The sequence below is a fragment of the Anoplopoma fimbria genome, chromosome 16 (genome assembly GCF_027596085.1).
Source record: "Anoplopoma fimbria isolate UVic2021 breed Golden Eagle Sablefish chromosome 16, Afim_UVic_2022, whole genome shotgun sequence".
Taxonomy (NCBI): domain Eukaryota; kingdom Metazoa; phylum Chordata; class Actinopteri; order Perciformes; family Anoplopomatidae; genus Anoplopoma; species Anoplopoma fimbria.
The window spans coordinates 20,575,379-20,601,736 of NC_072464.1; the positions used below are offsets into that span (position 1 = coordinate 20,575,379).

The 26,358-nt window shown below is 40.6% G+C and overlaps 1 protein-coding gene across 1 annotated transcript; it reads right to left on the reverse strand.

Moving 5' to 3' along the window:
* Nucleotides 1-10,781: 10,781 nt before the first annotated feature.
* Nucleotides 10,782-15,471, reverse strand: ndp (norrin cystine knot growth factor NDP). The gene is made up of 2 exons (XM_054615969.1): nucleotides 15,265-15,471; nucleotides 10,782-11,006 (listed from the first exon to the last, which is right to left on the reverse strand). Exons 1-2 carry the CDS (start codon nucleotides 15,469-15,471, stop codon nucleotides 10,782-10,784), a joined length of 432 nt encoding a protein of 143 aa, XP_054471944.1.
* Between the last annotated feature and the right edge of the window lie 10,887 nt (nucleotides 15,472-26,358).

Genomic DNA, 26,358 nt, shown 5'->3' on the forward strand with positions numbered 1-26,358 from the left:
CATCTGTATTAAAAGCGCAGGGCAGGCCCACTCCCTCAGACTCCTCCCACTGCTGTGAGCAGCACAGGAGCTTTAGTGGTGAGTGTGAGGAGACCTGGGACCTGCAGAGACTCCACTTCTTACACTGCAACAATGTGTGAGACGGGAATGTGTGAGATGGGAGGGTTAGGATGCAATTTGGGGTAATATAACTGCTTTCTAATAAAATTTCTAATAAAATCTACTAATAAATGAAACATTTGCAATATGTAATCACTCAAAGTTTTGTAATATAGTCAGTTGCAATCTTAATCCTTGCATGGTAGCCTGTCATCAGTGTGTGAATGGGTGAATGATATGTAATATACTACTGATTGTAAGTCTGCTAAATGACTGTAATGTAATGTAGTTTATGTAGAATAAGCATTATTTTGTTATAGATTGCAACTGACTATATTACAACAATTTGAGGGATTACATATTGCAAATATTTCATTTATTAGTAGATTTTATTAGAAAGCAGTTATATACCCAAAATTGCATTCTAACCCTCCAACAAATGCCAATTCCCATCTCACACATTGTTGTAGTGTCTCCTCTCAAATGTTGTTTCCTTGTATATGCATGGGTTTTAATGGCATAGTTGTAATCTATAACAAAATAATGCTTATTCTACATAAGCTACAACTAAACTATAAAGAATATCCAATAAATGAACAGTTTCTTATTTTCTTTGGTATATTCTTAAAATACAAATATGCAATGATGACTATAGGGCCGTGTGGTCACACTGTGGGGAGGATGAGAGAGGAGACACTACAACAATGTGTGAGACGGGAATTGGCATTTGTTGGAGGGTTAGAATGCAATTTTGGGTATATAACTGCTTTCTATTAAAATCTACTAATAAATGAAACATTTGCAATATGTAATCACTCAAATTTTTGTAATATAGTCAGTTGCAATCTTAATCCTTTCATGCATAGAGGTCACTATAGTGGACAGCTATTCAAATGTTGTTTCCTTGTATATGCATGGGTTTTGATGGCATAGTTGTAATCTATAACAAAATAATGCTTATTCTACATAAACTACAACAATGTGTGAGACGGGAATTGGCATTTGTTGGAGGGTTAGAATGCAATTTTGGGTATATAACTGCTTTCTAATAACATCTACTAATAAATGAAACATTTGCAATATGTAATCACTCAATTTTTTGTAATATAGTCAGTTGCAATCTATAACAAAATAATGCTTATTCTACATAAGCTACAACTAAACTATAAATAATATCCAATAAATGAACAGTTTCTTATTTTCTTTGGTATATTCTTAAAATACAAATATGCAATGATGAATATAGGGCCGTGTGGTCACACTGTGGGGAGGATGAGAGAGGAGACACTACAACAATGTGTGAGACGCGAATTGGCATTTGTTGGAGGGTTAGAATGCAATTTTGGGTATACAATGCTTTCTATTAAAATCTACTAATAAATGAAACATTTGCAATATGTAATCCCTCAAATTTTTGTAATATAGTCAGTTGCAATCTTAATCCTTGCATGGTAGCCTGTCATCAGTGTGTGAATGGGTGAATGATATGCAATATACTACTTCCTGTAAGTCGCTTTGGATAAAAGCGTCTGCTAAATGACTGTAATGTAATGTAATGTAATGTAGAATAAGCATTATTTTGTTATAGATTGCAACTGACTATATTACAAAAATTTGAGGGATTATATATTGCAAATGTTTCATTTATTAGTAGATTTTATTAGAAAGCAGTTATATACCCAAAATTGCATTCTAACCCTCCCAACAAATGCCAATTCGCGTCTCACACATTGTTGTAGTGTCTCCTCTCAAATGTTGTTTCCTTGTATATGCATGGGTTTTGATGGCATAGTTGTAATCTATAACAAAATAATGCTTATTCTACATAAGCTACAACTAAACTATAAAGAATATCCAATAAATGAACAATTTCTTATTTTCTTTGGTATATTCTTAAAATACAAATATGCAATGATGAATATAGGGGCTACAACAATGTGTGAGACGCGAATTGGCATTTGTTGGAGGGTTAGGATGCAATTTTGGGTATACAATGCTTTCTATTAAAATCTACTAATAAATGAAACATTTGCAATATGTAATCACTCAATTTTTTGTAATATAGTCAGTTGCAATCTTAATCCTTGCATGGTAGCCTGTCATCAGTGTGTGAATGGGTGAATGATATGTAATATACTACTGATTGTAAGTCGCTTTGGATAAAAGCGTCTGCTAAATGACTGTAATGTAATGTAATGTAATGTAGAATAAGCATTATTTTGTTATAGATTGCAACTGACTATATTACAAAAATTTGGGGGATTATATATTGCAAATGTTTCATTTATTAGTAGATGTTATTAGAAAGCAGTTATATACCCAAAATTGCATTCTAACCCTCCAACAAATGCCAATTCCCATCTCACACATTGTTGTAGTGTCTCCTCTCAAATGTTGTTTCCTTGTATATGCATGGGTTTTGATGGCATAGTTGTAATCTATAACAAACTAATGCTTATTCTACATAAACTACAACTAAACTATAAAGAATATCCAATAAATTAACAATTTCTTATTTTCTTTGGTATATTCTTAAAATACAAATATGCAATGATGAATATAGGGGCTACAACAATGTGTGAGACGCGAATTGGCATTTGTTGGAGGGTTAGAATGCAATTTTGGGTATATAACTGCTTTTTAATAACATCTACTAATAAATGAAACATTTGCAATATGTAATCCCTCAAATTGTTGTAATATAGTCAGTTGCAATCTTAATCCTTTCATGCATAGAGGTCACTATAGTGGACAGCTATTCAAATGTTGTTTCCTTGTATATGCATGGGTTTTGATGGCATAGTTGCACATCAGCCACTACAGTGAACGCTATTGCATCATCCCATACTGAAGCAAATGCAAACAGATGCCGTGATGCTGCATGCACACGAAGAACCAAGCACATCTGTATGCAGTGTCTTGTGGCTTTGTGCCCTGGGTGCTTTGCCAATTATTATAAAAGATAGTCTGCACATTTTCTTTGTATATACATATATTATTTTATAGTTTTCACATCTTTATATATCATTCTATTCATTTGTTTGTTAAATACATATTTCTTCAGTTGAAAACAAAAACGCATGCTGTCCACCTGAGTGGACATGTAAAAATCTCTTTGAAAAAGCTGGATTAAAAAAACAATAAAGTTCAAATCTTGTTTTTCATGCCTAAAAAGCAATAAAAACACTTGGTAAAAAAAAGTCCTGACTGAGGTTGTCATAATTCATGCATGAAAGGGTTAAACAAAATTACATTTATTCTACATAAACTATAAAAAACTATAACTTAACTATAAAGAATATCCAATAAATTAACAATTTCTTATTTTCTTTGGTATATTCTTAAAATACAAATATGCAATAATGAATCTGGGTAATATGTATGTCGACATCCAATGTCATGTTCCTATTTAATCATGTGACAATATGATAAATGGTAGCTAGCTCAGAGAGTTTTAAATCTGTCAAGACCGACAAACTGAGCACATCTGCAACCCGAGCTAGCAGGATGAGTCCTACAACCCGGAAAACAGCTCATGTTTTGCAGCTCATGTATCCTTGTCATGAAATGTAATGTGTTCTTTTATGTGCTTTTGATAAGATGAGTGAAATAACATCTGTGGTTAACACGAGTTTACGAGATTTTAACATTTTGGACTACGGTATAAAATATGTCAGTGTATGTCAAAACCCTTCTTGTGAACTTTGAACCCTTTAAGTGTCTTCAAAAGGCCGGTGCTAACAAGTCGCTAAATGAGAATACAAAATGTCTTTACAAACTGCGCTCAAGCAACCGTGGCGTTTGTTTTATTTCTCCCAATTGCATTCACGCCCCAAAAATCATAAAAGTGTTGTTCATTTGTGAACAAAAACATGTAAGTATCATAAACTTATCATAGTTTGGAAACTATCCAATGGAAACATTCTCATTTGCTTTTTGTCGTGTGAACTAATGCAAAGCTAACTTTCGGGTTGGCCTTAAAAAACATGTCATCCCTGCAGCACACTATTACTTTCAAACATAAAAGCAACAGTAAGTTATTTAGGGTCAATAATGATAGAGTGCACTAGGGCCCTTAAAAACTTTCTCCTCAGCTATTTAGCATTTACCAGATTAGAACACAGACTTTGTTCGATTGTTGTTGATACGATTGTCTGGCTCCAGGTCTTATCAGTTGGATAGTATTCACTAGAAAATCTTTTATTTGTGATACTTTCATTATCGAAGTACATTGTAAATAAGTGCAGCGCCTATCTTGCAGATGAGTCTGTTCTAAAACATAATAAAAAAAGTAAATCTGAGTTGTTAAATGCCAAGAAAAGCCCGTCAGCCTCCGGGCTCTGGCTCTCAATAACCAGGCCTGTATGGAGTTTATACAGTAGCCTGTTATAATAAAAAAAACATCTGATGCCGAAACAATAAGAATGAAAGATTTGTCCCTCCTTAGAGGGTCACAATATCAGTTTTGTAGTTTAGGAAACAGAAGCACTGGCTGTACGTTTGTATTCTGCAGGTTCTGTTGCCCTCTTGTGGTTGTTCAGTTACAACCAGTTAAGAGCTGATCTTTGCACATGCTGAATGGTGTGCACATATCTATCTATCTATCTATCTATCTATCTATCTATCTATCTATCTATCTATCTATCTATCTATCTATCTATCTATCTATCTATCTATCTATCTATCTATCTATCTATCTATAGAGAGAGAGAGAGAGAGAGAGAGAGAGAGAGAGATGCTGGTAATGTGTTGTCATCGGGCTGGTGGGATCAAAGTATTGATACACTGAAGCATCTAATGTTATAGCTCAGTTTGGAAACATATTTTAGTTCAGTGCTTTTACACAGATGGTGGCTCCAAAGCCAAAGTAGACGCATTTAATACATTTTCTTACCTGTACAGTCAGAACAAGTTATTGACTTGGATTTTCTTTAAATGTGGTTCTTTGTTAAATTAGCTATAAAATGTGATTTACAAACATCTTTCCAATGCAAATTTGCAGGTGGGTTGACAATAAATTGAGACCCTTCTAGTGGGTTAATCTTACCTGCATCTTTTTTAATCCTAATCCTCATTTGATCCAATTAATGGAATAAGTGAACTAAAGACCCACACTAGCACATCCCAGTCCCTACAGGCATGGAAGAGACTTGGTGGAGAAGAAGGGAGGGAAGGATGCAAATGAGGTTACTAGCTTGACTCCAAATTCCAAGTAATTTTTTATACAATACCTAAACAAGTCTTGGTCTGGAATCAGTTTTCAGAGCTCAAACAAGACCTTTAAGTATGCATTTATGTAATAATACTTAGTTAACCAAGTCTTCTCCATCCTTCCATTAGTTTTCTCAATGAGACACTCATTGGAGGTTTTTGTTCTTGTTCTTTTATTGACGATCCGAAAAAAGAAAAAATAATCTAATGTGTGTCATTATTTATAGTATATATATATATGGAAAACAACCCTTTTTCTTTAACCAATTGTAACATGGCAAAAAAAATCTCGTTATTATTGTCCAATGCTACACCAATTTCGTGTTTTGTAATTTTGCTTGTCGTGCTTCTTCTCATATTATTGTCTTCAACATACTATCATAATAGGATTTGTAGAACACTATACAAACATGCTTATTTGACTACCAATATCACAAGAATGTATCTTAGCATTAAATTACATACAAATATATGTCCACCAGTCTTTGTGTCTTGTGCTGTTTCAACTCTTAAATCGGCCTCTTGTGGCTCAATAAAGTTTTATATCAATCAGGTGATGAGGTGCAGCTGTGGAGGCTGACAGCTGATTATGGTGCAAAGGTCTGAAGGTGGACAGGTGGACATGTGAGGCAGCACAACACACATGCACAAAGACTGGAGACGGAGGGGAGGGTGTATATGATGCCATGACAGCGTGTGTGTTTGTGTGGGAGGTGAAGTTTAGAAATAGAGCACATTGTTGTGTTTGGTGCTGTGTGTTTTTTTCTTGTGCGAGGTTTTATCCAAGACTCAGCAGGAGACAAACAAACAGTGTTACAGAATATATGAGTGTAGAGGAAGTTACACTGTTCCTGCACTGCTTGATCAGCAGAGATTCCTCTATGTGAATCCTCACTGTGAGATACAGAGACGACTGTGGTTTGTCAGCAGAGGGCAGCAAAAGACTGGACTTCACAAAGAGCTTCTGTCTTAACAGACAAATGTTTTTTTCTGGTAGTATTGATATATAATCTGGATAAATTAAAACTGAAAGTGGGGGAAAAAAAGGCTTTTCAGGGCAAAATGTGAATGTTTAAAAGAGTAAATAAGTGGAAGATAATTCCAAGTGGTCACTGATTGTTTAGCTCTTTGACAATGTTTGTAAAACACATTGTTTTTCCAGTTGCAACGGGTTACAAACACCGATACATAGACTCAGATTATTAGGCCTGATGTTTAATTTTAAATGAGAGAGAAAGAGAGAGGGAGAAAGAGAGAGAAAATGTTTAGATAGAGACAAACAATAAAGAATTGTATCAGGTCTATCATATCCATTTTATACTAGAAAAATGCATTCAACAGAGTTTAGATCCCCACCTGGTGTGTCTCCCTACTCCCTAAATTAAATCTCGCTCATTTGTCCTTCCCAGCTTCCTTACAAGATTCAAGAATCAAGATGGGGGCTTAGACAACAAAAACTAGGATTTATTCATCTTATATATCGTGGCTAACTGTATTTAAGCATAACAAATCTGACATGCAGATGCTCCAGTTATAAATAAGACCAAACTTTTACATGGATGTCAGTTTTTGAGCAGCAACAAAGAGCCAAAATGTGGCCTGAAAAAGTCGAGATATAAGGCCAGCTTTAATTGAATTAAATTGTGAATCACCACAACCATGTGAGGCCCTTGAGCAAAGAGTTATAAATGAGCATTGTGAATATCAGGTGGATGGGTCCAGTAGTTTGCGAGATTAGCCGTGGACAGACGGATACAAACCCACGCACATACAACTGAACGCATGATCTCCCCGCAGGCTGATGCCTAGCGAACATAACAACTCAATTTCGGCTTTTCACAAGTAGACTTCATGTCGGTTGGATGGAGGACATCAGTTGCACAAAGCGGTTTAATTCATAATAAAATGAGTGGGACTATTCAGACTAATTAGGACTATTTTTAAATAAACAAATTGTTTTTGGATGATTCAAAGAGATTTTTCCAGACATATTTGAATTTTCAAGCATTCTTAGTGCACCACAAATTGAGACAATGTTGTCCTCTTTGTCATTGTCACCATACGTCTGTTGATTGTTACCTCAGAAATACAGATTTTATATTTTATACGATGGACATTTAAGTCTTAAACGTGGTCCAAAAACAATGTTCAGCTATAACATAAGGCCCCATTACAGACACTTGAATAAAATTAAACTGTATTGAATAAAACACTCACTGAAATGTTATAGAAATATAAAACCAGTTCCTTCCTGTTTAACCCTCATGTTGAGGAGTATCATTGTGTCAGTGACTGTGTTCCGACTGTTAAACTGTTTAAGCGCTCCGGCCCAATTGACATTATTGTTCTCATATTTTCTCAGTAAACTATGTGCCGACAGCTCGATCTCAAACCTCAGCACCACACGGTGGAGGAGCCAGTGAGAAGTGGTATTGTCAACCCTCCAGCACATCCCTGTTGTCCACGTTTCACGTCTGGCTCTTTAATGGAAATGCTGAACACACAGATGTGACTCCTTAACAAAGAGGCACCTATAGAGCGGCCCAATAAAATAAAAGAAAACGTCTCTTTTCTATTTTCTACGATTTTTCTTTATTTTTTATGAAACGCTTGGATGTTTCTGATTAGGATCCCGGAGGAATAAAACATGTGTGTGAAGTCTGCTGATGTGAAGGGGTATAAAAGGACCACATGTGCCTGCTTTGCACCTGGAAATAGAGACGACTAAAGATGAAAAAGTGTATTTGATGAATGATATTTTCTTGCTTCTTTAATCGGAAAGTCTGGAACGTGCCAGCCACGGCCTTCGTGTCTCTCTGCCGGGACACGGTGAGAATACGAATGACGGCCATTATCCTTTCCCCTCCAAATAATTACACCTCCTCCTGCTTCATGTCACAAAATGCTTCCTCTCCACTAATGTGTGTGTGTGTGTTGATGAAGTAGAGTCACAGTGAGAGGAGACGGCAGAGAAAAGTCAGATTAATCTCCAGAGTGGAAGGGAAAGTGTTTTTTATTAGGTTCACGTGTGAAGCAGCCGGTCGTGCTGTCAGTTGTAGTCCGGATTGAAACGTCCACGGTGGAGCATATTGTGGGGAGGGTAACGTTTCAGCTCCGAACACGACAACAAAGACATCTGTGCGGGGTGTATGTGAAACCCATAAAGAGCTGTCTGTACTCCTGGATGTGTCAGACTCTCACATGCATCGTGAGGAGGACTGTTTTAATGGTTTACTAAATGAATCCACACAGGGAGATCCAGCATTTTAATCCCCCCTTTAGGGTCGACAGCATCTGATTCAGTGTCTTGCTCACCTTGGATTCTGGATTCATCTTTGTTATGAGGTCTAGCTCCAATTTTCTTTTGTTCCACAGGCTGCAAAAGTGACAGACTGGTTTTAAATTAGTCGGCCATGATTTCAGAACTGCCACGTTCGTTAGTCTGCAAACATAAGAATGGCCTCCTGCTGATCCACTTTATTTTTATAGCTTTATTTTCACACTCTAAAAAAACCTATGGAAACCAACCCACAGCTGTATTTACTGAGTTTTAACCACTACTTATAATCCTAACGGTTTTCATGAAAACAAACCCAATTTTTTAAGCTTTTCACACTAGCCCATTCAATGTATTTTCATTATCTGTATAGTAGTTTTGTGCAGCCCATTCTTCTGTGCTGGATAGAAATTGCCTTCACATGCACAAAGTGTTCACAGAAAATGATGCATGTTGTAATGTTACAGTTTTGGACCCAGATGCATGACTGAAAGATTCAGGACAGACGTTTGATCCATTCTCTCAGGCTCAATTTATTATCCTAGTTTTGAGTTTTTTATCTCAAATTTAGAATTCGATATGTAACCAGTCAACCAGATTTTTTAAACCTTTCAGTTGAATTCTTAGATCAAAATTGAACAGAATTTGAGCAATTAGAAAATTATATATTTGAAATATTGGAACCATGAATAATGTCAACTTTGTATGACCTTCTGGAAATTTCAAATTGGCGATCAAACCCCTTCAAATCATACAAATGGATTTTAAAGTAAGATATTTCCGTGCTCAATGGTATTTAAATTTCAACATTGAATATTCAGTAGTGGTTAAACTGAAATAAAATGTATTCAGTTTCTGATAAAGTAAAAATAATTATTGGCATTACTGCTTCCATAAAACCTCCCATTATTTTGTTCAAACTCAAAATAGATGCACATTTTTGTGGTGTAAGAAAAATTTAGTTTTTTATGATAGAAGAAACCACAATTGGTACAACGTGACTGAGTTGTTTACTTTTTAATTCAGATAAACTGACCACAAGCACTGATGACATTTTAGACGCACAAACACACACACAAACACACCGAAATGAATCACTTGTGAGTTTTGTAGTTCTGTATTCATCATGGTGGGCTATGAGGGAAACGTACACAGAGCAACCAGAGCGCTGTTTTGACAGGAGCCTTTTCCTCCGAGTCAAAACACGAGTAACAATACACGACAGGCAAAAAAAAAAAAAAAAAAAAAAGCATCACTTTTCATAAATCCGACAGCTACAGTTTCAATAATGTTGACAGGAGCGTCACAAAGATTCAAATAGAATAGATTACATTTTTTTTTTTAAATGAAACACCGAGAGCCTTGATGGTCCATTGAGAGTCCACACGACCACCCAGGAGCCGGCTCAACCTTCATCCTCCGAGCTCCTCTTACGCTGCCTCCCCTCTTTTTATTGTTCACCTGATGAGCTCTCCTGTCAGCATCGCTCATGTTTAACACAGCTAGATGAAAGTCCTCGGGGAGTGAGTAAAAAATGTTATTGCGTGGATAAGCACGGACGCAGGTGCCCCCCCCCTCTAAAGGTCCACCACATGGTCCCGCTTCTTCTCATCGGGCCCCGTCCTTTTCCCCGTGCTGCTTTTTAACGAGGCGTGTTGTTTTGTTGTCAAATGCATGGTGGAGTTTTTAGTTTTGTTGATGGAGCTGGCAGAAAGCTGTTTTTTTTGTAATGAGCTCTCATACTGTGGTCCGGGAGCATGTGTGTTATGAATTACGGAGGCCTTTAATGAGCGCAGTGCGTCTCTCTTGCAGCGAGGAGGGTCTCTCCAAGTGACCCATGGGAGCGGCATTTTTGTGGTGTCTGGCCTTGCGTGCTGGAGAAATATGCTTTCGCGTGGTTTGCACTGATTGAATGCACGTAATGGAGCGGGGTATATTGAGTCCCAAAAGGCTGAAGGTCAATGTCAATGTGTGAGGGTGGTACGATCGCTCCCAAACTATCACTCCCAAGATGACAACGAGCATCTCGAAGCCGTCGTCCTCTGGGGGGCAATTTTCTTTTTTCCCGATCCAATAATCAACCTAAATGCTCTGGATAGCCTTACGGTCAGGGCCCAGGGCCAAGAGGATCCCGGGGTCCCTGAGAGAGTCCTGAGAGGGTGTGGGTGGACGCTGCTCCCCCCACCCCCCCCGCTCAGCTGCACTCCTCGCAGTTGCAGGCCAGGATGTATCTGTACGTGGCCGTGATGCGGGTCCCGCCGGCGCAGCGCAGCCTCACCGCCTTCAGCTTGGAGGTGTGCGGCCGGCAGCAGGAGCAGGTGCTCTTGAAGGGCTGCTTGAGCACCGAGCTGAAGGAGATGAGGGGGTCGGAGCGGGTGGTGTGGCTGCAGTGGCCCTCGCATCGGGCTAGCAACACCATCTGGAACACAGCGTGCAGAAAAAGTTAAGAAAGCACAGCCTGAGACATGCTTCATGATGAACAGCACCCGGTAGGGGGTTGAGTCTAGTCTAAAGAGTGAGCTGTCTGTTTGTCTCCGACCAGCCCTCGGCCTTGCACCTGCAAACTGACAGATAGCAAAGAGAGACCAGTCGTTCACTCCTCCACCTGCTGCAGCTCAGAGCTCAGGGTCACACGCAGACATTTGCACGAGAAAAACTCTTTTCATCCAGATTAATGTATGTGTGCTGAGGGGACGAAACCACTGTATCAAGCTCTCCCCAAGTCCAGTCAGATCACACACACACACACACACACACACACACACACACACACACACACACACACACACACACACACACACACACACACACACACACACACACACACACACACACACACACACACACATGCATGCACACACATGCACACTGGCCTGATTAGTGTTGTGACCGTCCGGCTGGCATTCCTCTGTGGGTCACCACATTCCTGTCGCCTCCCTAAACAGACTCCTGTGTCACGTCCTTCTGTCAGCTGCTGTGTGTCGCCACCCATGTACCCACTTTGACAAAAGCCTGTCTGGGGCCATGGCAGGGTGACACACACACACACACACACACACACACACACACACACACACACACACACACACACACACACACACACACACACACACACACACACACACACACACACACACATCAGGAGCGTTGTCGCCACTTTAAGACCGTTTGTCTTTGTTCTAGCTGAGGACCAGTCTGTCACACAGAGACAGTTCCTCTCTGCTCCTCTACACACCTCCTCTCTGTCAGCACTTTTCCTGCTCCTGCTATCATTCATGACCAGCTGGATGAAAAGCAAATTCAAAGCCGATACAGCGGTTATCCAATCACTGAACATAAAAGTGTTTCTCCTAAAACTAGTGTCAGGTTGAGGAGAAAGAATTTGATTTGTAGAAACCTGTTAATATGCACAGCGAGTTCAATCAGTTTCCTTTCAGATTGTGGGTCAAAATTGAAATGCACTTTGTTATTTTGAAGAAAGAGTTGTGTTTTATTGTTACCAATTTATTTAGCTTAAACGACTGGTCGAATAACTGATTGACGACCTTCTATTTATTTTTTAAATGCTTGATCGTTGATAGAGGATGCTGTTTTTTCGACCTCTCAGTTGTGGAGATCTCCTGCTTTTCTCTGTTTCCTGTCACGTTGAGCTGAGCATCTTTGAGTCTTGGACTGACAAAGAAGACTTTCAGAGGAATGGGAACGACAGTTTTCAAAGTCCTCTGACAATTTGTGGACCAAAAGATTTGTCGATTGATCGAGAGAACAATCGTCAGATTAATGAATAAAGAACACAATCGTTAGTTTCAATCCTACCTTTTATTCATTATTATTATTATTATTATTATTATTATTATTATTATTATTATTATTATTATTATTATTATTATTATCATTTATTTACATTTTTAGTTTATTATTATTATTGTTATAATTTTCCTAATTATACTATTAATACTTACTATTACTATTGTTATCCCTTTTATTATTTGTCTAATCACTCATCATTTTTCTGTATGTGTACTATTGATTACCCTGAACAAGAGGATCCAGGATCAGGAGGGTGATTGATTCTTCTGGCTACTGACTTTGCCGCTGAGGTTCATGGCTATTTAAGAGACATTCATCATAAGACTCTAACAGACAGTCATTTCTTGAACATCAATTTACAATAAAAGCTCCACGCAGTCAGTTTATTAAACAGCAATGTTTTGGAGAATCAAAAATGTTTGTTTTTTAATTCCTTCATATAAGATTGATAGTTATCCTTTTGAAGTTTTTACAATATATATATGAGCTTATTTAGTGGTGGAATGTAACAAAGTTATTTTACTTAAGTACTGTACTTATGTACAGTTTTGAGATACTTATAATTAGCTTGAGCATTTATGCTACTTTCTACTCCACTATAATTAAGAAGCAAATATTGTTATTTTTACTCCACTACATTTATTTGATAGATTGAGCTACAAGTTACTTTCTGATTTATATTATCAATACAAAATATGAATCATCTCACTATAATTATTATACTATTATTGGTTAAACTACCATGCAGTATATACATTTGTTAAAATCAGCCTGACCTTTACAAGCTGCAACATTATTATGTGACAACACATTAATACATCAATAAAAATAATCCAATAGTAATATATAATATACATTAATTTAAAATTCTGCATAATTAGTACTTTTACTTTTGGTACTTAAAGTGTAAATGTTCTTTTACCTAATTAGGATATTGAATTAAGCACTTTAACTAGTAATAGAGAATTTGTATACAGTTTACAGTATACTAGTTTTTTCTACTTTTAATCAAGTAAAAGATGTGAATACTTCTTCTGATCTCATTGTCCCTTCGACGTTGGTCGCTGTTCTGAAACACATCTAGTCAATACCAATATTGTCCGTGTTGAGAGGATGTATGCTGCTTTGACTCATCACTTATTTTCTGCACACCTACAGGTATGAAGAGATCACTTCTCTCATAAACAAGTGACAAATATTCACAACTGTTGGCTATTTAAACCTATAAGACCTACTTTATGTCTGGGCAGCAGATGAAAGCACACAGAGAGAAATGTCTATCCCACCTCTCTTACCACACAAGAGCTTTACAAACATCCCCTTTACACACACACACACACACACACACACACACACACACACACACACACTGAGCAGGTCCCGGTGCAGGTGTAAAACGAGTGCTCAGCCAGCCGTCCCGTCAGTTCTTTGTGTTCTGTAACAGAAAGCCTCTCTCATGCTGTGAGTGAGTTCAGCCCTGACTTCCATGAGTGGAGCTGTGGTTTGGCCACCTGCTCGATGCACTCAGAGTCAGAAAATTAAAAAAAGACCAAAGAACTGACCACTCACGCTCGCAGAACAACTGCACCATCAAAAGGACGATAGACATCGACGGCCACATGATTCTATGACTCATCAGTCTCTTTACATAAAGTGGATGAGTCTAGGTTGTCGGACATTTAAGAGAAAGAAAAAAGGGAATGAGGCACCACGCCTTCATATCATTAGGTAGATGTCCAATTTTCTTTTTCTACAGCCCATCACTCTCTCTTTAGCCCGCTGGCAGAGGCAGGAGAGAGCAGGATGACAGGGAGACGTCCACTTCAGCCAAATCTGCGTCCCAGCTGCAGAATATGTCTGCAGCGTGGCCCATGTCCACACACACACACACACACACACACACACACACACACACACACACACACACACACACACACACACACACACACACACACACACACACACACACACACACACACACACACACACACACTGAGAAACCAGGCAAGACTTGTCTGAATGAAGGTGAAATGGAGATAAAGTGAGACACTGCCAAATGGAGGCAACAGGAGTAATGCTAGTATAAAGAGAAAAGTGTGTCTGAGACAAATTAAGTTAGCTTTGGGGGGATTTTTTTGGGCCGATGCATTGGGGATTTTTTTATTCGTGTCTCCGAGTCTTGCTTTGGTTTTTTGTAACAAATGAGTTCATTTGTCAGGTGACGACTGGCCCTGTTACCTTAAACAGGCCCTATTATGCTATTTTCCGGGGGTATATTTTTATCTCCAGTTACAGTTACTACATGTTTACATGCGTTAATGCCCATAATCCTCCTTGTTTTTCTCATCCTGGCTGTCCTGCAGCACCTCTTCTCACCCTCTCTCTGAAATGCTCCGTTGTAGCGCTTGCTCCTCCCTCCAGAAAGCAAAGTCTGCTCTGATTGGTCAGCTAGCCCGCTCTGTTGTGATTGGTCAACGTCTCACATTTAAAAAAAACTCTTCCTCCAGAGCTTCAGCCTCGTCTCTCTCTTTTGTTGTTTGAGGGCCAAACTAGCCGGAAGGAGTTTTACGTCACTTCCGTAACATTGTGACCTCATAAAGTTACAGAAGTGAAGGAGAGGATTCAATGGAGCCGTTTCAGGAGCTCAGGAGCTTCTGAGGGGGAGGGTAACTCCTTTTAGGCGTGGACTTCAGGTTTTACACTCTACGGACCTTTTACATGTACAAAAAAATATATATAACACTAAAGGAGAGGGAAAAAGTGGGAAAGCATAATAGGGCCACTTTAAACAACTTGTTACTAAAGGAAAGAGAGCGGGTGGCAACACCATGAGATTCTTGTGTAGCTCTGTGTTTTTTCTGCCTCACCTTGGAGTTGCACTTGTAAATCGGGTGTGTGATGGTCTCCACAAAGTGGTGCCTCATGCAGCGCTCCGGGTCGCTGTCTCCCAGGTGTGGGTGTCCGTTATCGCTGGCCTTGTTGCCGCTGGCTGACTGGACCAAGCCCAGCAGGGGGCAGCACATCAGGACCAGCAGCAGGCCAGAGGGGGGGCCCGCAGAGACGAAGGGCTTCATGATGGGACCACCCCGAGGCTCTCGATCCTCTTAAGGATGTCCGTCTCCGTCTCCTTTTATTTATCTCTCTCAATGTCTTTTCTCACAGTTATTGCCGCCTCTCATCCACGTTTTATTGGGATCTCTCTCGTGGTTCCTGCTAGTACAGCGGAGGTTCAAGGTCAGCGAGTTGCAGGGAGAAAGGTGGTAGGAGGGTCGCTCCGTCGGGCCGCTCCATCCCCCACTGTCTGAATCCACCACAGTCTGTAAGAAAGGAGACAAACAGGAAGTTATGGACTGATAAAGAAACAATACTGTGTGTGTGTGTGTGTGGGCAGTATGTTTTGTCTATTTGTACAACCAAGGGAATTACTCTGTAGTGCTGCAGAAAAGATCACATGCTCCCTGTAGTGCATGGAGCTGCCTCCAGACTGATTCTCATAGATATTTTTGCCAGTTTTTTGGGTGATTGACCGTTTGATGAGTGTTTCTGTGTGTGTGTGTGTGTGTGTGTGTGTGTGTGTGTGTGTGTGTGTGTGTGTGTGTGTGTGTGTGTGTGTGTGTGTGTGTGTGTGTGTGTGGGTCTCCGAACCTCCGAACCTCCCAACCTGGCTGCCTACTTTGTCTCCTTTTATTCCACGGTCTCCCCCCTGCACACCCACACACTGCACACACATGTAGACACATAAGTCCTGGTGCTTTTATTACAGAGCAGAAACTTAAGCCATGCACAAACAGCCTGCAGCCGGGCCCTCTCCCTCTCCCCAGGAATTACTTTTTCATTAAAACAAATCTCTCTCCCAAACAAGCCCTCTCATGACTGCAAACCCTCTGCCAGTCCCGCAGCATATTTTCACATGTATTTATGTCGTTTTCTTTTCTTTTCCTTGTTTTCTTTTTTTTCTTCCTATTCCCAACTTCATAGTTTTTATTGTGCTCTTGACAATAGTGTTCGTGTTAAGAGCGGAGCTTGGTTTGCCGGCTGAGGCAGGTTTGCTAACAGGCAATGTGTTGTGAATTAAGCAGAGGTGTGTGTGTACAAGTGGGGTCAAGGAACGAGAAGGGAGCGTAATGATGGAGGTTTAAAGTTCAAGATTTATTTTATACTGTTAACCTGGTATTCATATAAACATGTGTTCAAGGGTTTTTATATGTGGAGTGGTCTGTAAATGCACATTCATGAGTTTATCTTTGGTAAGTTGACTGTTCGTACTAGTTATTTGTAGATTCATTAATTAGTCTGTGCACACAGTTTTTTCTAGGTTCTTTAACTTGATTGCTACTCGTGAAACTACAGAGTTTACAAACTGACTTTGTCGCACCATTAAAACTTAAGAATTAGAGTTCAGTAATGTAAAAAAATCTGCAGTGATGTCCAATAAAAAGAAATGTACATTTAAACAGAATTTCACTTCAGCATAACTTCCAAATATTAACATTTTAAGGTAGAAAACTACTATAATTTATCTGCCAACCCTTCGTCAATGTAAGTTTTATTTTGTATCCAAGGAGAAATGTGTTCATGCAGTTTAGAAAGAGAAGGAAATATCACATTCAGTCTGATGTTATTGACATTCAGTTTTTGTAATTTGAGATCTTTGTGTTTTTTCTCTTGCCTGGGTCCAGACTTTTGAATCCGCCCCCTCTGCAGTCTGCAGTCAGTTTCAGCTGACTGAAAATGGAAACGTAGCGTCTAAAGTTGACATTTGTGTCATAAATCATGCCGGCAATTATTTCTCCGAAATGCATTTTCAAATCTTTCAAGATTATTTTTTTCTAATTTTACCTTTTTTACACAGGTAATGACATCTTCTCAAGAGAGACAATCACATTATTGTTAAACAGCATTAAATAAAGTTTGGGGTTTAGATGTTTGGACCATATTCCACATTACATCTGACTCTAAATCGATCGTATATTAGCATGCTGACGTTAGCTGAAACAAACAGATAAGTCTTGTGCGTACCTGTGCGTGGACATAAGACTGGTTGCATGTGAACGTGGCGGTAACTACTTTTTTTTTTATAGCAGGACTGTTTGGCTCAGTACGAACACAGGAAATGAACCACATACTGCATTCTATCAAAGCTCCCTCTTTAACATCCATCTTCATAGCTGCACGACTTCACTGATTTCCTAACTTAAACTGAAATCACAGAATGCATAAAGTTCACCCCCCCCATTCCAAACCCATTGTTTTTCTTTCTAAGGGGAATCATTTAACCTTAACATTCCTCTTGAGAGAAATAGAAGTATCATTTGGCCTGTTAAAGTAAATGCTCCCCGAGATGTTTTGTTGGCCCGTAGAACGTGTGCTTCGGGGTTTACATAGCAGACGGCCCGGTCTTCTCGGAGCAGCAGGTTTCATTATACAGCCAGGCAGCAACCATCAGCCCTGCCAGCCGTACCTGGCCAAGCGTTACAGCGGCGGTGACTGTTATCCACATCTCTGCTGCTGGTGTAATCAGTATCCGCATCATTAGTGTGCTTGTCTTGGGCAGTACACACTCAAAGCATTTAGGATGGCGCCTTAGTGTAGGCTACAGGATCATTTATCGGAGTCATGAGGACAATTGTATAAAGTTCTTTTGGATAACATATCCACATGTTCACCTCCACCTCTTTGAAGCTGAGGACATGAAGGAATGGCGGGAGTAGCTCATTTCAAGCTATCAATAAGGCATGTCAAGCTTTGTTAAATTAAACTCTAGAACCAAAATAATGACTTTTATGCTTAATTGTACAGTCTTAACACTTGATAGAACTCATCTAGAGAGGGTTACCTCTTGTACAAACCTACGCATCTGGCTTGATGACCAGTTGACATTTGATTTCTGTATTGATAGCCTCCTAAATAAACTAGACAACAACAAAGTTGGTTTTTTTTTTTTGTTTATACAATTTTTTTTCCTTTTACTTCTAGAAAATATTATTCCAAATTATCTTTTTTGTCAGTATTAGACCATGGTGGTGTGATTTATATATCATGCTGCCTTGTGGTTTGTAACTTCTGTACCCATCTGTGTGACTAATATGAAACGATTCAAGTGTTCAAGGATAAAAAAGCTAATGTAATGTTTTATTAGAAAAGCTTCACTGGTTAAATAACTGCAGAACATGTTCCAGTTATGATCCGTTTGTACCTGTATTTTTTTCTTTGTGATGTTATCTTTCTCCGTTTATAACTGCACACAAAACTTTTTACTTTGGTCACCTTTCTGCTTAAATAAATAACAAATAAAATCTATAATTTTTCATACCAGCTAAGGAAGCAGTGAGGAGAAAGATCTGCTGTTTGGACCCTATTGACCCCCTGGAGCCCTAACCTACCACCCTCTGTGCATTGTGTACGTTCCCTGTGGTTTAAAGTTCCCATTAAGTGCTGATCGTACAGCAAACTACACATGGCAGCTTCATTATATGACAAGAGACCCAGTGCTCCTATTTCTGATGGAATTATCCTAACTTGCCCCACGGTCAGTTTAGTCTGGTTCATTACGTGAGCACATGGCAAAACATGGCCACCAGATAAGCTATTACTGCAAGATGTAAGTCGAACAAAGTTTTTATAATACAATTAAATGACTGAAACAGGCGGCTTCAATTAGAAAAAAGCTCTAAAAACACCACCTGCTCAGCACCAAACGGAGACAGACAGTTAGATTCTTGCGAGTGAACAAAATGGAGCATTTAGCAGCTAAAAAACTGTTCTTTTTCCTTAACGAGTTGGTGAAGGCCAAAACAGAGCTAAAAGGAGAGTGAATATCGGAATATTGGATGTTGCTGCTTGTCAATTGGATACATAAACACCCAAATATTTGCTTACTAGTTTGTCATTTTAACAAAAAAAAGGTGATAATGGTTAGTGGTTAGTTAGTGGTGGTTTCTGCTGCCCACTAAGATGACAAAAATAAGAAAAACAATAATGGTAGGTTGGACTGATATTGTAAATTGTCTCTCAACTCTTCACATGCCGTGAATTTAGGAATTCTGGGCCGTTGTCCAGATGGTAATCCAGCTTTGCAGGGAGGTTCAGACAAAATATGTGAGATTGTAGCATCTTCTAAACTCTAAAACTCTAAAAGGGTTTTACAAATTGAAACCATGTTAAATCATTTCAGATAAAACATGAGAGTCTAATGGTATTTATGGTCACACAAGAAAAGCATCCTCAGCATTTCCTCGTAAATCATCGATCCCCCACTAGAACATGTGTTCTTGTTAAACAGACAACAGGTCCTGGCCCTTCAGTGAGGTAAAGCAAACAAAGATAATGACAGGAGTGATCCACCTAGTAAATACCAGGACAAGTCAAATAAACTTTATTTTACCGTAAATGTTGTAATGTTGGTCGACAGCCAGCCTCATCCTCTCTGATTAGCAACTAAAAGAGCGAGCCAAACATTCCCACTATATTATCATTTATGATTTTCTTTTGATTGTCATCTGTCTGTTATGCAGCCAGCTGAAGCAGCCCTGCTCTAACTGCATTGCAATGCAAACTGGGACATCGCTCACTACAAGGTGACTACACATCGTAATTACCGACTCTTTTGGAGACTCATTCTTGAGCTTTTGAAAGCTGGTGATATCAATAGAAAGCTATGAATGGCAGCTGGCTTAGATAATGGGGGCTTTCGGGGATAATATATGGAGATACAATCTGTGTGAGTCAGTTCATTACTGCTTATCCGTGTGTGTGTGTGTGTGTGTGTGTGTGTGTGTGTGTGTGTGTGTGTGTGTGTGTGTGTGTGTGTGTGTGTGTGTGTGTGAGAGGCCTGGCTGAAGCAGAAGTTAACAAGGTTAGGAGGTTTGATGCAGAGTAAGGGCCGGTGTTGCCTCCTCTCCCCCAGCTCACCCACACCTGCCCTGGACTCAGATTTATAGAGCCCTGGGTGTTCACAAACAGCAGCTGGATCCACCCATCAACTCCCTCCCCCCACTTCATCCAAATATAATGACCAGCAAACCCGGAATCGTTTCATCCGTGTTTTTCCTGGATCTATCGTTTAGAATCGACCACATCGTCGACTCAAATCGAGCTTGTCTTTCTGATATAATTACAAAAACAAATCCATTGAGTTCCACTTAGAAGTGCAGCCTCCTTCCTCTACTGGTATTCCATATTTCTGCTTCCATAATTTCTCCTTATATCCCCAACACCCCTCTGCTGCAACCCTGAGATCTGATCTATGTTTGGGAGTGTTGGATTAAAACGCACAACGTCACCGCGGGGCTTTACTGTTTTCATAACAAATAGCAGCTCCGTTGGCAGCCGAGCTCCATAAAACACAACGAGTTAATCCATTCTGAATTACCCATGAAATTTCAGCTCGATCTGTGTAAATAACTTCACTTGATGACTGTTGTAGAGAATCTGGTGCGAGGCCAGGCTCAAATCGAGGAGAACTCCAATAGAGAAAGTCAAATTTTCCGTTTGACAAAGTGAGGAATTTTTGGTAAAGGAAAGCAAAGCTACCTTATCTCTGTTAAAACAGATTCAGGGATCGTAGGCGGTCTGGGACAAGAAACTGAATGAGGTCATGGTTATAACTTTAGATACAAAAAGTCTAAGCGGTCCAGGTTCTGTCATCCAAAAGCCGCTACCATGACATCAGTGACACGCGTCCATGTTCAGAGCTCAGCGCTGTGGAAACAGTGGCTGCACTGTTGCTGCTTTAAGTGGGGAAAGAGATATTCTGGTCCACTGAGACAGGAAGAGAGAGTGGGCTCTGCTGTGAAGAGAGGCCTGAAGAGTGGCGAGGCATCCAGAAATTAGCCATCACAACCTTCCCGTGATTGTAGTGCATCCAGCCGAAGTGGTGCCTTTATTATCAGAGGTGAGGGGATGGGACTGGATGCTGTGGTTTTATTGCAGACCTTGGACCAACAGCAGTAAGTTTCAACGAGGGCTGCAACTGAATAAAACTTTATTATTGGTAATTTATTATTATCCACTCTTGCACGGCCCATGAGTTCCAACCAGGTTTAGGCAAAAGCAGGCTTCTCAATTGTAGCAGACAACCCGCAAATTTTCCGCCTGAAATGACAACTGTCTCGCAGATTTGTAAGCTATAGCCTGCTAGCTGATTAAGCTAAGCAAAGCAACTGAGTTGGTTGAAAAAACTGTCTCAAGTCCAGCTGCCTTAAATATGAACTTAATGGATCCATACTGTACGCGATCACATGCTTAAAGACTGAAGCAAAAGCATGCAATAAGACATAATTCTCACCAGCTGAGGACCATGTGGAAGAGAAAATGCCAAATAAAGAAACAGCATTGTTCTTGTGCTTCAGCACAGAGCTAGTTATTCCTAGTATTAAAAGTATCAGTTAATACTGAAGACAGTAAGCTAGATATGCGAACAAATGCATCTGATGATAATTACTGTTTTACATTTTTGCTCTAAAACCCAGCAAACCTTTTCACAGAGTGTCGCTTTATTCCGCAAACATGCTCGCTGCTCTGCATGTAGAGAAACCCAGAGAGAAACCCAGAGCTTGACAGCACATAACTTACATTATTTGGCACAACAACCCAAAAAAAACAGAGTTCCTGGTACTCAAAAACTAATTAGAAAGTGTAGCCAAAGCTGGAGGCCCACGGGCAGATGACATGATTAAACAGCATGCATTATATGTAACTACACACATGTTGAGTGTGGAGACCTATCTCTTCGTCTGCAGTTACTGCTAATTAGAAGACATATCATATGTCATGGGGCAAATCAAATGTAGCGAATTCCACTTTTTTGCAGATACAGCTTTAGCAGCATCGCCAAGGGGCAGACCGTTTAAGAAGGGCCCGGTATCTGCAGAAAGATCCCGTCTGGGTAAAGAATATGTGGGGAGCCAAACCGCACAACCACAAAACAATCCCTCTTTACATACCACGCTCCCTCTGGTTCGGAGCTTTAGGACTTTGGGAGTTATGAGACGGTGATTCCAAGCTTAAGGGGTGAAGATATTGTGATGTCTCTCTTGGAGGCTACGGTGGGAAAGATGCCTCCCGCACACACACACACACACACACACACACACACACACACACACACACACACACACACACACACACACACACACACACACACACACACACACACACACACACACACACACACACACACACAAGGAGACCCAACACTATATTTTACTTGATAACTCTTTCTAACAACAGCTCAGAGGGAAATATTGTGTTTTTATTCCACTACAATTATTGGAAAGCTAGAAATATAATTTACTTGGCAAATTAATATTTGACGCAAAATCCTTTGATATTAATATAATATGATATATAATCAAACAACACTGTAAGGGGCCATTCTAGTGCATAATATACTTTTACTTTTGATGCTTTAGGTATATTCTGCTCATAGTACTTCTGTACTTTCATTCAAATAAAACATTTGAAATGCTTGAATATTTTTTTTGAATTGCTGTATTGTTACATTTACTTAAGAAAATATTCTGAATATATCTTCCAGCCATGGGAAAGTGGAATCTCAGAAAGACATTTACAAAACAGTGAAAGTAAAATAAATAATTGTTGCCTTGATCGCTGAAATAAAAGGTTGATTCATCAATAAGTATTTCCATCAAATATTGTGATAACAAATTAAATATAAGTTATTTAATTCAAACATTAATTTGTTTAAGCTTTTAAAATGTGAATGTGAATTGAATATCTTTGTATTTTTGTAATGTTGATCAGACTTAACAAGTATTGTAAAACTTCCCCTTAGACTGTACAGTTTGGATTTTTAACAATTTAATAATGGAAATATCACACTGAAGCAATTCACAAAAGACATGAGGTGCAAAAATAAGTCTTTGTGAGGACTTTTGTTCAGGAGGTAAAAGTGAAACAATGACATCATCTCCAAATCTGTTATGAGCAGTGACACCATGAAGCCTCCCAACTGTTCCAGCCATATGTTGTGCCGAACAAAATTTCTCAGTCCGCGTCACCACGTTTTGTTCTTAGCAGTGGGGCGCATGTATAAATATCCCCTGCCTCCACCTCACTTGTGGGTTTCTGTTCGCAGACATGAACACGTATGTAGCTACACGGTGTGTGTGTGTGTGGGGGGGGCTGTGTGTGTGATTGCACATGGGCCGTGGCAGAGGGGCCCAGATCTTCAGAGGGATCCTCCGCTTTATCACCCCGAACCAGCCGGCAGCTGAGTACACAGTTGTTGTCCAGAGACGGGTCTGTCTGCAGTGGCGGTGGGCTGGTGTAGAGCCCCCCACCAGAAAACAGGTGCATCAAAAGGACACCAGAGGAGAGGGGGTAGGGGGGAGGGAATTAGGGGAGAAATGACAGGTACGGAAGAGGGGGGGGGGTATAATGTTTTGAGCCATCATGAATACCTTTCTCTATCCCCCCCCCTCCCTCTCTTCTTCTTTTCTGACTACATCATCACACTCCTTTCTGATTTGCTCCAGTGCTTCACCGCCGCTCCCCTCCTCCTCAACCTCACCACCCTCCATTGTTTCACCAGCTTTTAATAAACTAAAGGGCAGATTCCTGACTGGAGTGAGGAGGAGGAGGGGGGGGGGGGACAGACCCACAGACCTGTCCTCCAGCCACACATATACAGTCACACACACACACACACACACACACACACAGTTTGGCATGCAGAGTGCCAAGCTCTTCCACTGTCTACTGACGCCAGCTCCTGAAACACACACACAAACTTACTCTCTCTCACTCACACACACACACACACACACACACACACACACACACACACACACACACACACTCACACTTTCTCGCTTACCCTCCCCACGCGCCATCCTCCTAAAAGCTAAGCTCCCCACTAAATATATCCCCCCCAGTAAAGATAAGACAAACAGTGTGGATTTGAGAGCGGTGCACAGCCAATGACGTGCCGCCGTGTAAGCCTCGGCTAAGCTTGTGTTAGCTTTACAATTTGGGCTTCTCGGAAACCCGTGGAGCGCGGGAAGAAACAGAGGACATATATGTATGAATATTCTCGGATTTCAATTTCTTTCTGACTAATGATGAGTGTGTGTTACATGTGTGCTTTCTTAGTAACAGAACCCCTAACCTCTCTGGGTCACACATGCACTTCAAATCCTAAATCTGCCTCTTCTGTTTTCTCCATCCTCCCCACAAAGGTGGGAACCGGCGAGCTGCGGGCTAATACTACTGCATGAAACTGGATCAATCCCCCCGTTGAACCGCAAGCCTAAGGCGCTCACGAACCAAGGAGTCGTGGGCGTGTTTGTTTTATCCCGTTGGACCAGGTTTTCTGCGGGCAGCACAGATCCGTCACGTGCTCGTCTGGCAGGGCGGGGCGTTCAGGATCTTCTCGATGGCCCGGCGGTTTCGTGCAGAGCGTCCGTTTGTCAGAAGCACATTCCTGCGGCGGTGAGACATTGTGAACTGCCTATCGAAGCTTCAACACTGCCCAAATAAATACACTCACAATGGGCCCCTGTGTGTGTGTGTGTGTGTGTGTGTGTGTGTGTGTGTGTGTGTGTGTGTGTGTGTGTGTGTGTGTGTGTGTGTGTGTGTGTGTGTGTTTGCATGTGTGAGAATATGAAACATGAGAGCAGAGATATAAAACCAACCACGCACTGCTCTGCCAGAGCATCGCTGTCTATCTGCACCTGACTGAATGTGCGACGTTTCAAACACACCTCCTCCTCCTCCTCCTCCTCCTCCTCCTCCTCCTCCTCTTCCTCACCTCAGAGGTGACTTTAGGTTTGAGCGGAGGATGCAGATTCAGTCGGCGCACGTGAAAAAACATTTTCACCTTACAAACTGTTTCTCATATGGTGTCACTGGAAGTGGAGAAGGATTGTCTGGAGGTGATGTTCGCATCACAGATGATCTCTTTCTCTCTTTTTTATTTTCCTCTCGTGTCGGACTCTGTCACTCTCACCTCTCTCGCCTCTTTCCTCCCCCTCTCACACTTCTCAGTTTCATTCTGCTTCTCCTATTTATTGTGTCCTTCCTCTGGCACTGCCTGTCCTCCGAAGGGTTCGCTGTTCCTGTCTCTTTCTCAGATGTTTTTTAAATCCCACTTGGACATCCTTTTTCTCTTCCCCCCTCTCATTACCCCCCCCCTCCCACTCTTTCGTAGTCACTTCATTTTTCATTTAAACACCTTCTCTCCCTTTCTCGGTGAGATGGAAGTGGTAGCTCGTCTCCTCCTCCTCCTACCTACCACAGAGCCTATTATATCTGTCATCATCTCCTTCTAGCATAAGCCAGCAGCCTCGGGGTCCGGCAGAAACAGGCCAAGTCAATCATACACTCACGGCACATAAACGCACCCACCTGTAAAACACATATCCATACATATCCAAAGTTATTCACACCGCTATTAACCTCGTGCTCCGGCACACACACACACACACACACACACACACACACACACACACACACACACACACACACACACACACACACACACACACACACACACACACACACTCCCTACAAGCTCGGCGAGCTCCGCTGTTTCCTTCCAGCATCGCTGTCACTGCCTGATTAGCGAATCCGCCCGTGCCAACACAAACATGTTTCCTCCTATTACACATCATGTCACACTGTTTCCTAATCACAACCACTTGCCTGTTTCTGGACACACGCGGAGCAGAAACCTGCAATAAAAGAGGAATGTGCACCTGAGCTCAGGGATGTGTGCAGCAGAGGAAAAGAGAGCAGAAGTTAAGCTCAAACTCTGTGTGAGCTTGGCCGCGTATCAAACACGCACTGCTGTGTTATAGGGCATGCATGTAAAACGAACATGCAACACATTATGTCCCACCCAGCCTGAAGTAGTTTACAATGAATTCTTCTACGGCCTGTCAAAAAGTAGCTAGAATATAGAATATATCTTCAGCAAACTGGGCATTTAAAACAGTAAG

Bases quoted from the DNA above. Each gene is read 5' to 3' on its own strand.
- ndp (XM_054615969.1), bottom strand. From the start codon at position 15,471: ATGAAGCCCTTCGTCTCTGCGGGCCCCCCCTCTGGCCTGCTGCTGGTC. The intron at 11,007-15,264 runs GTGAGGCAGAAA...GCTGTGTTCCAG, and splicing joins TTTACAAGTGCAACTCCAAG to ATGGTGTTGCTAGCCCGATG.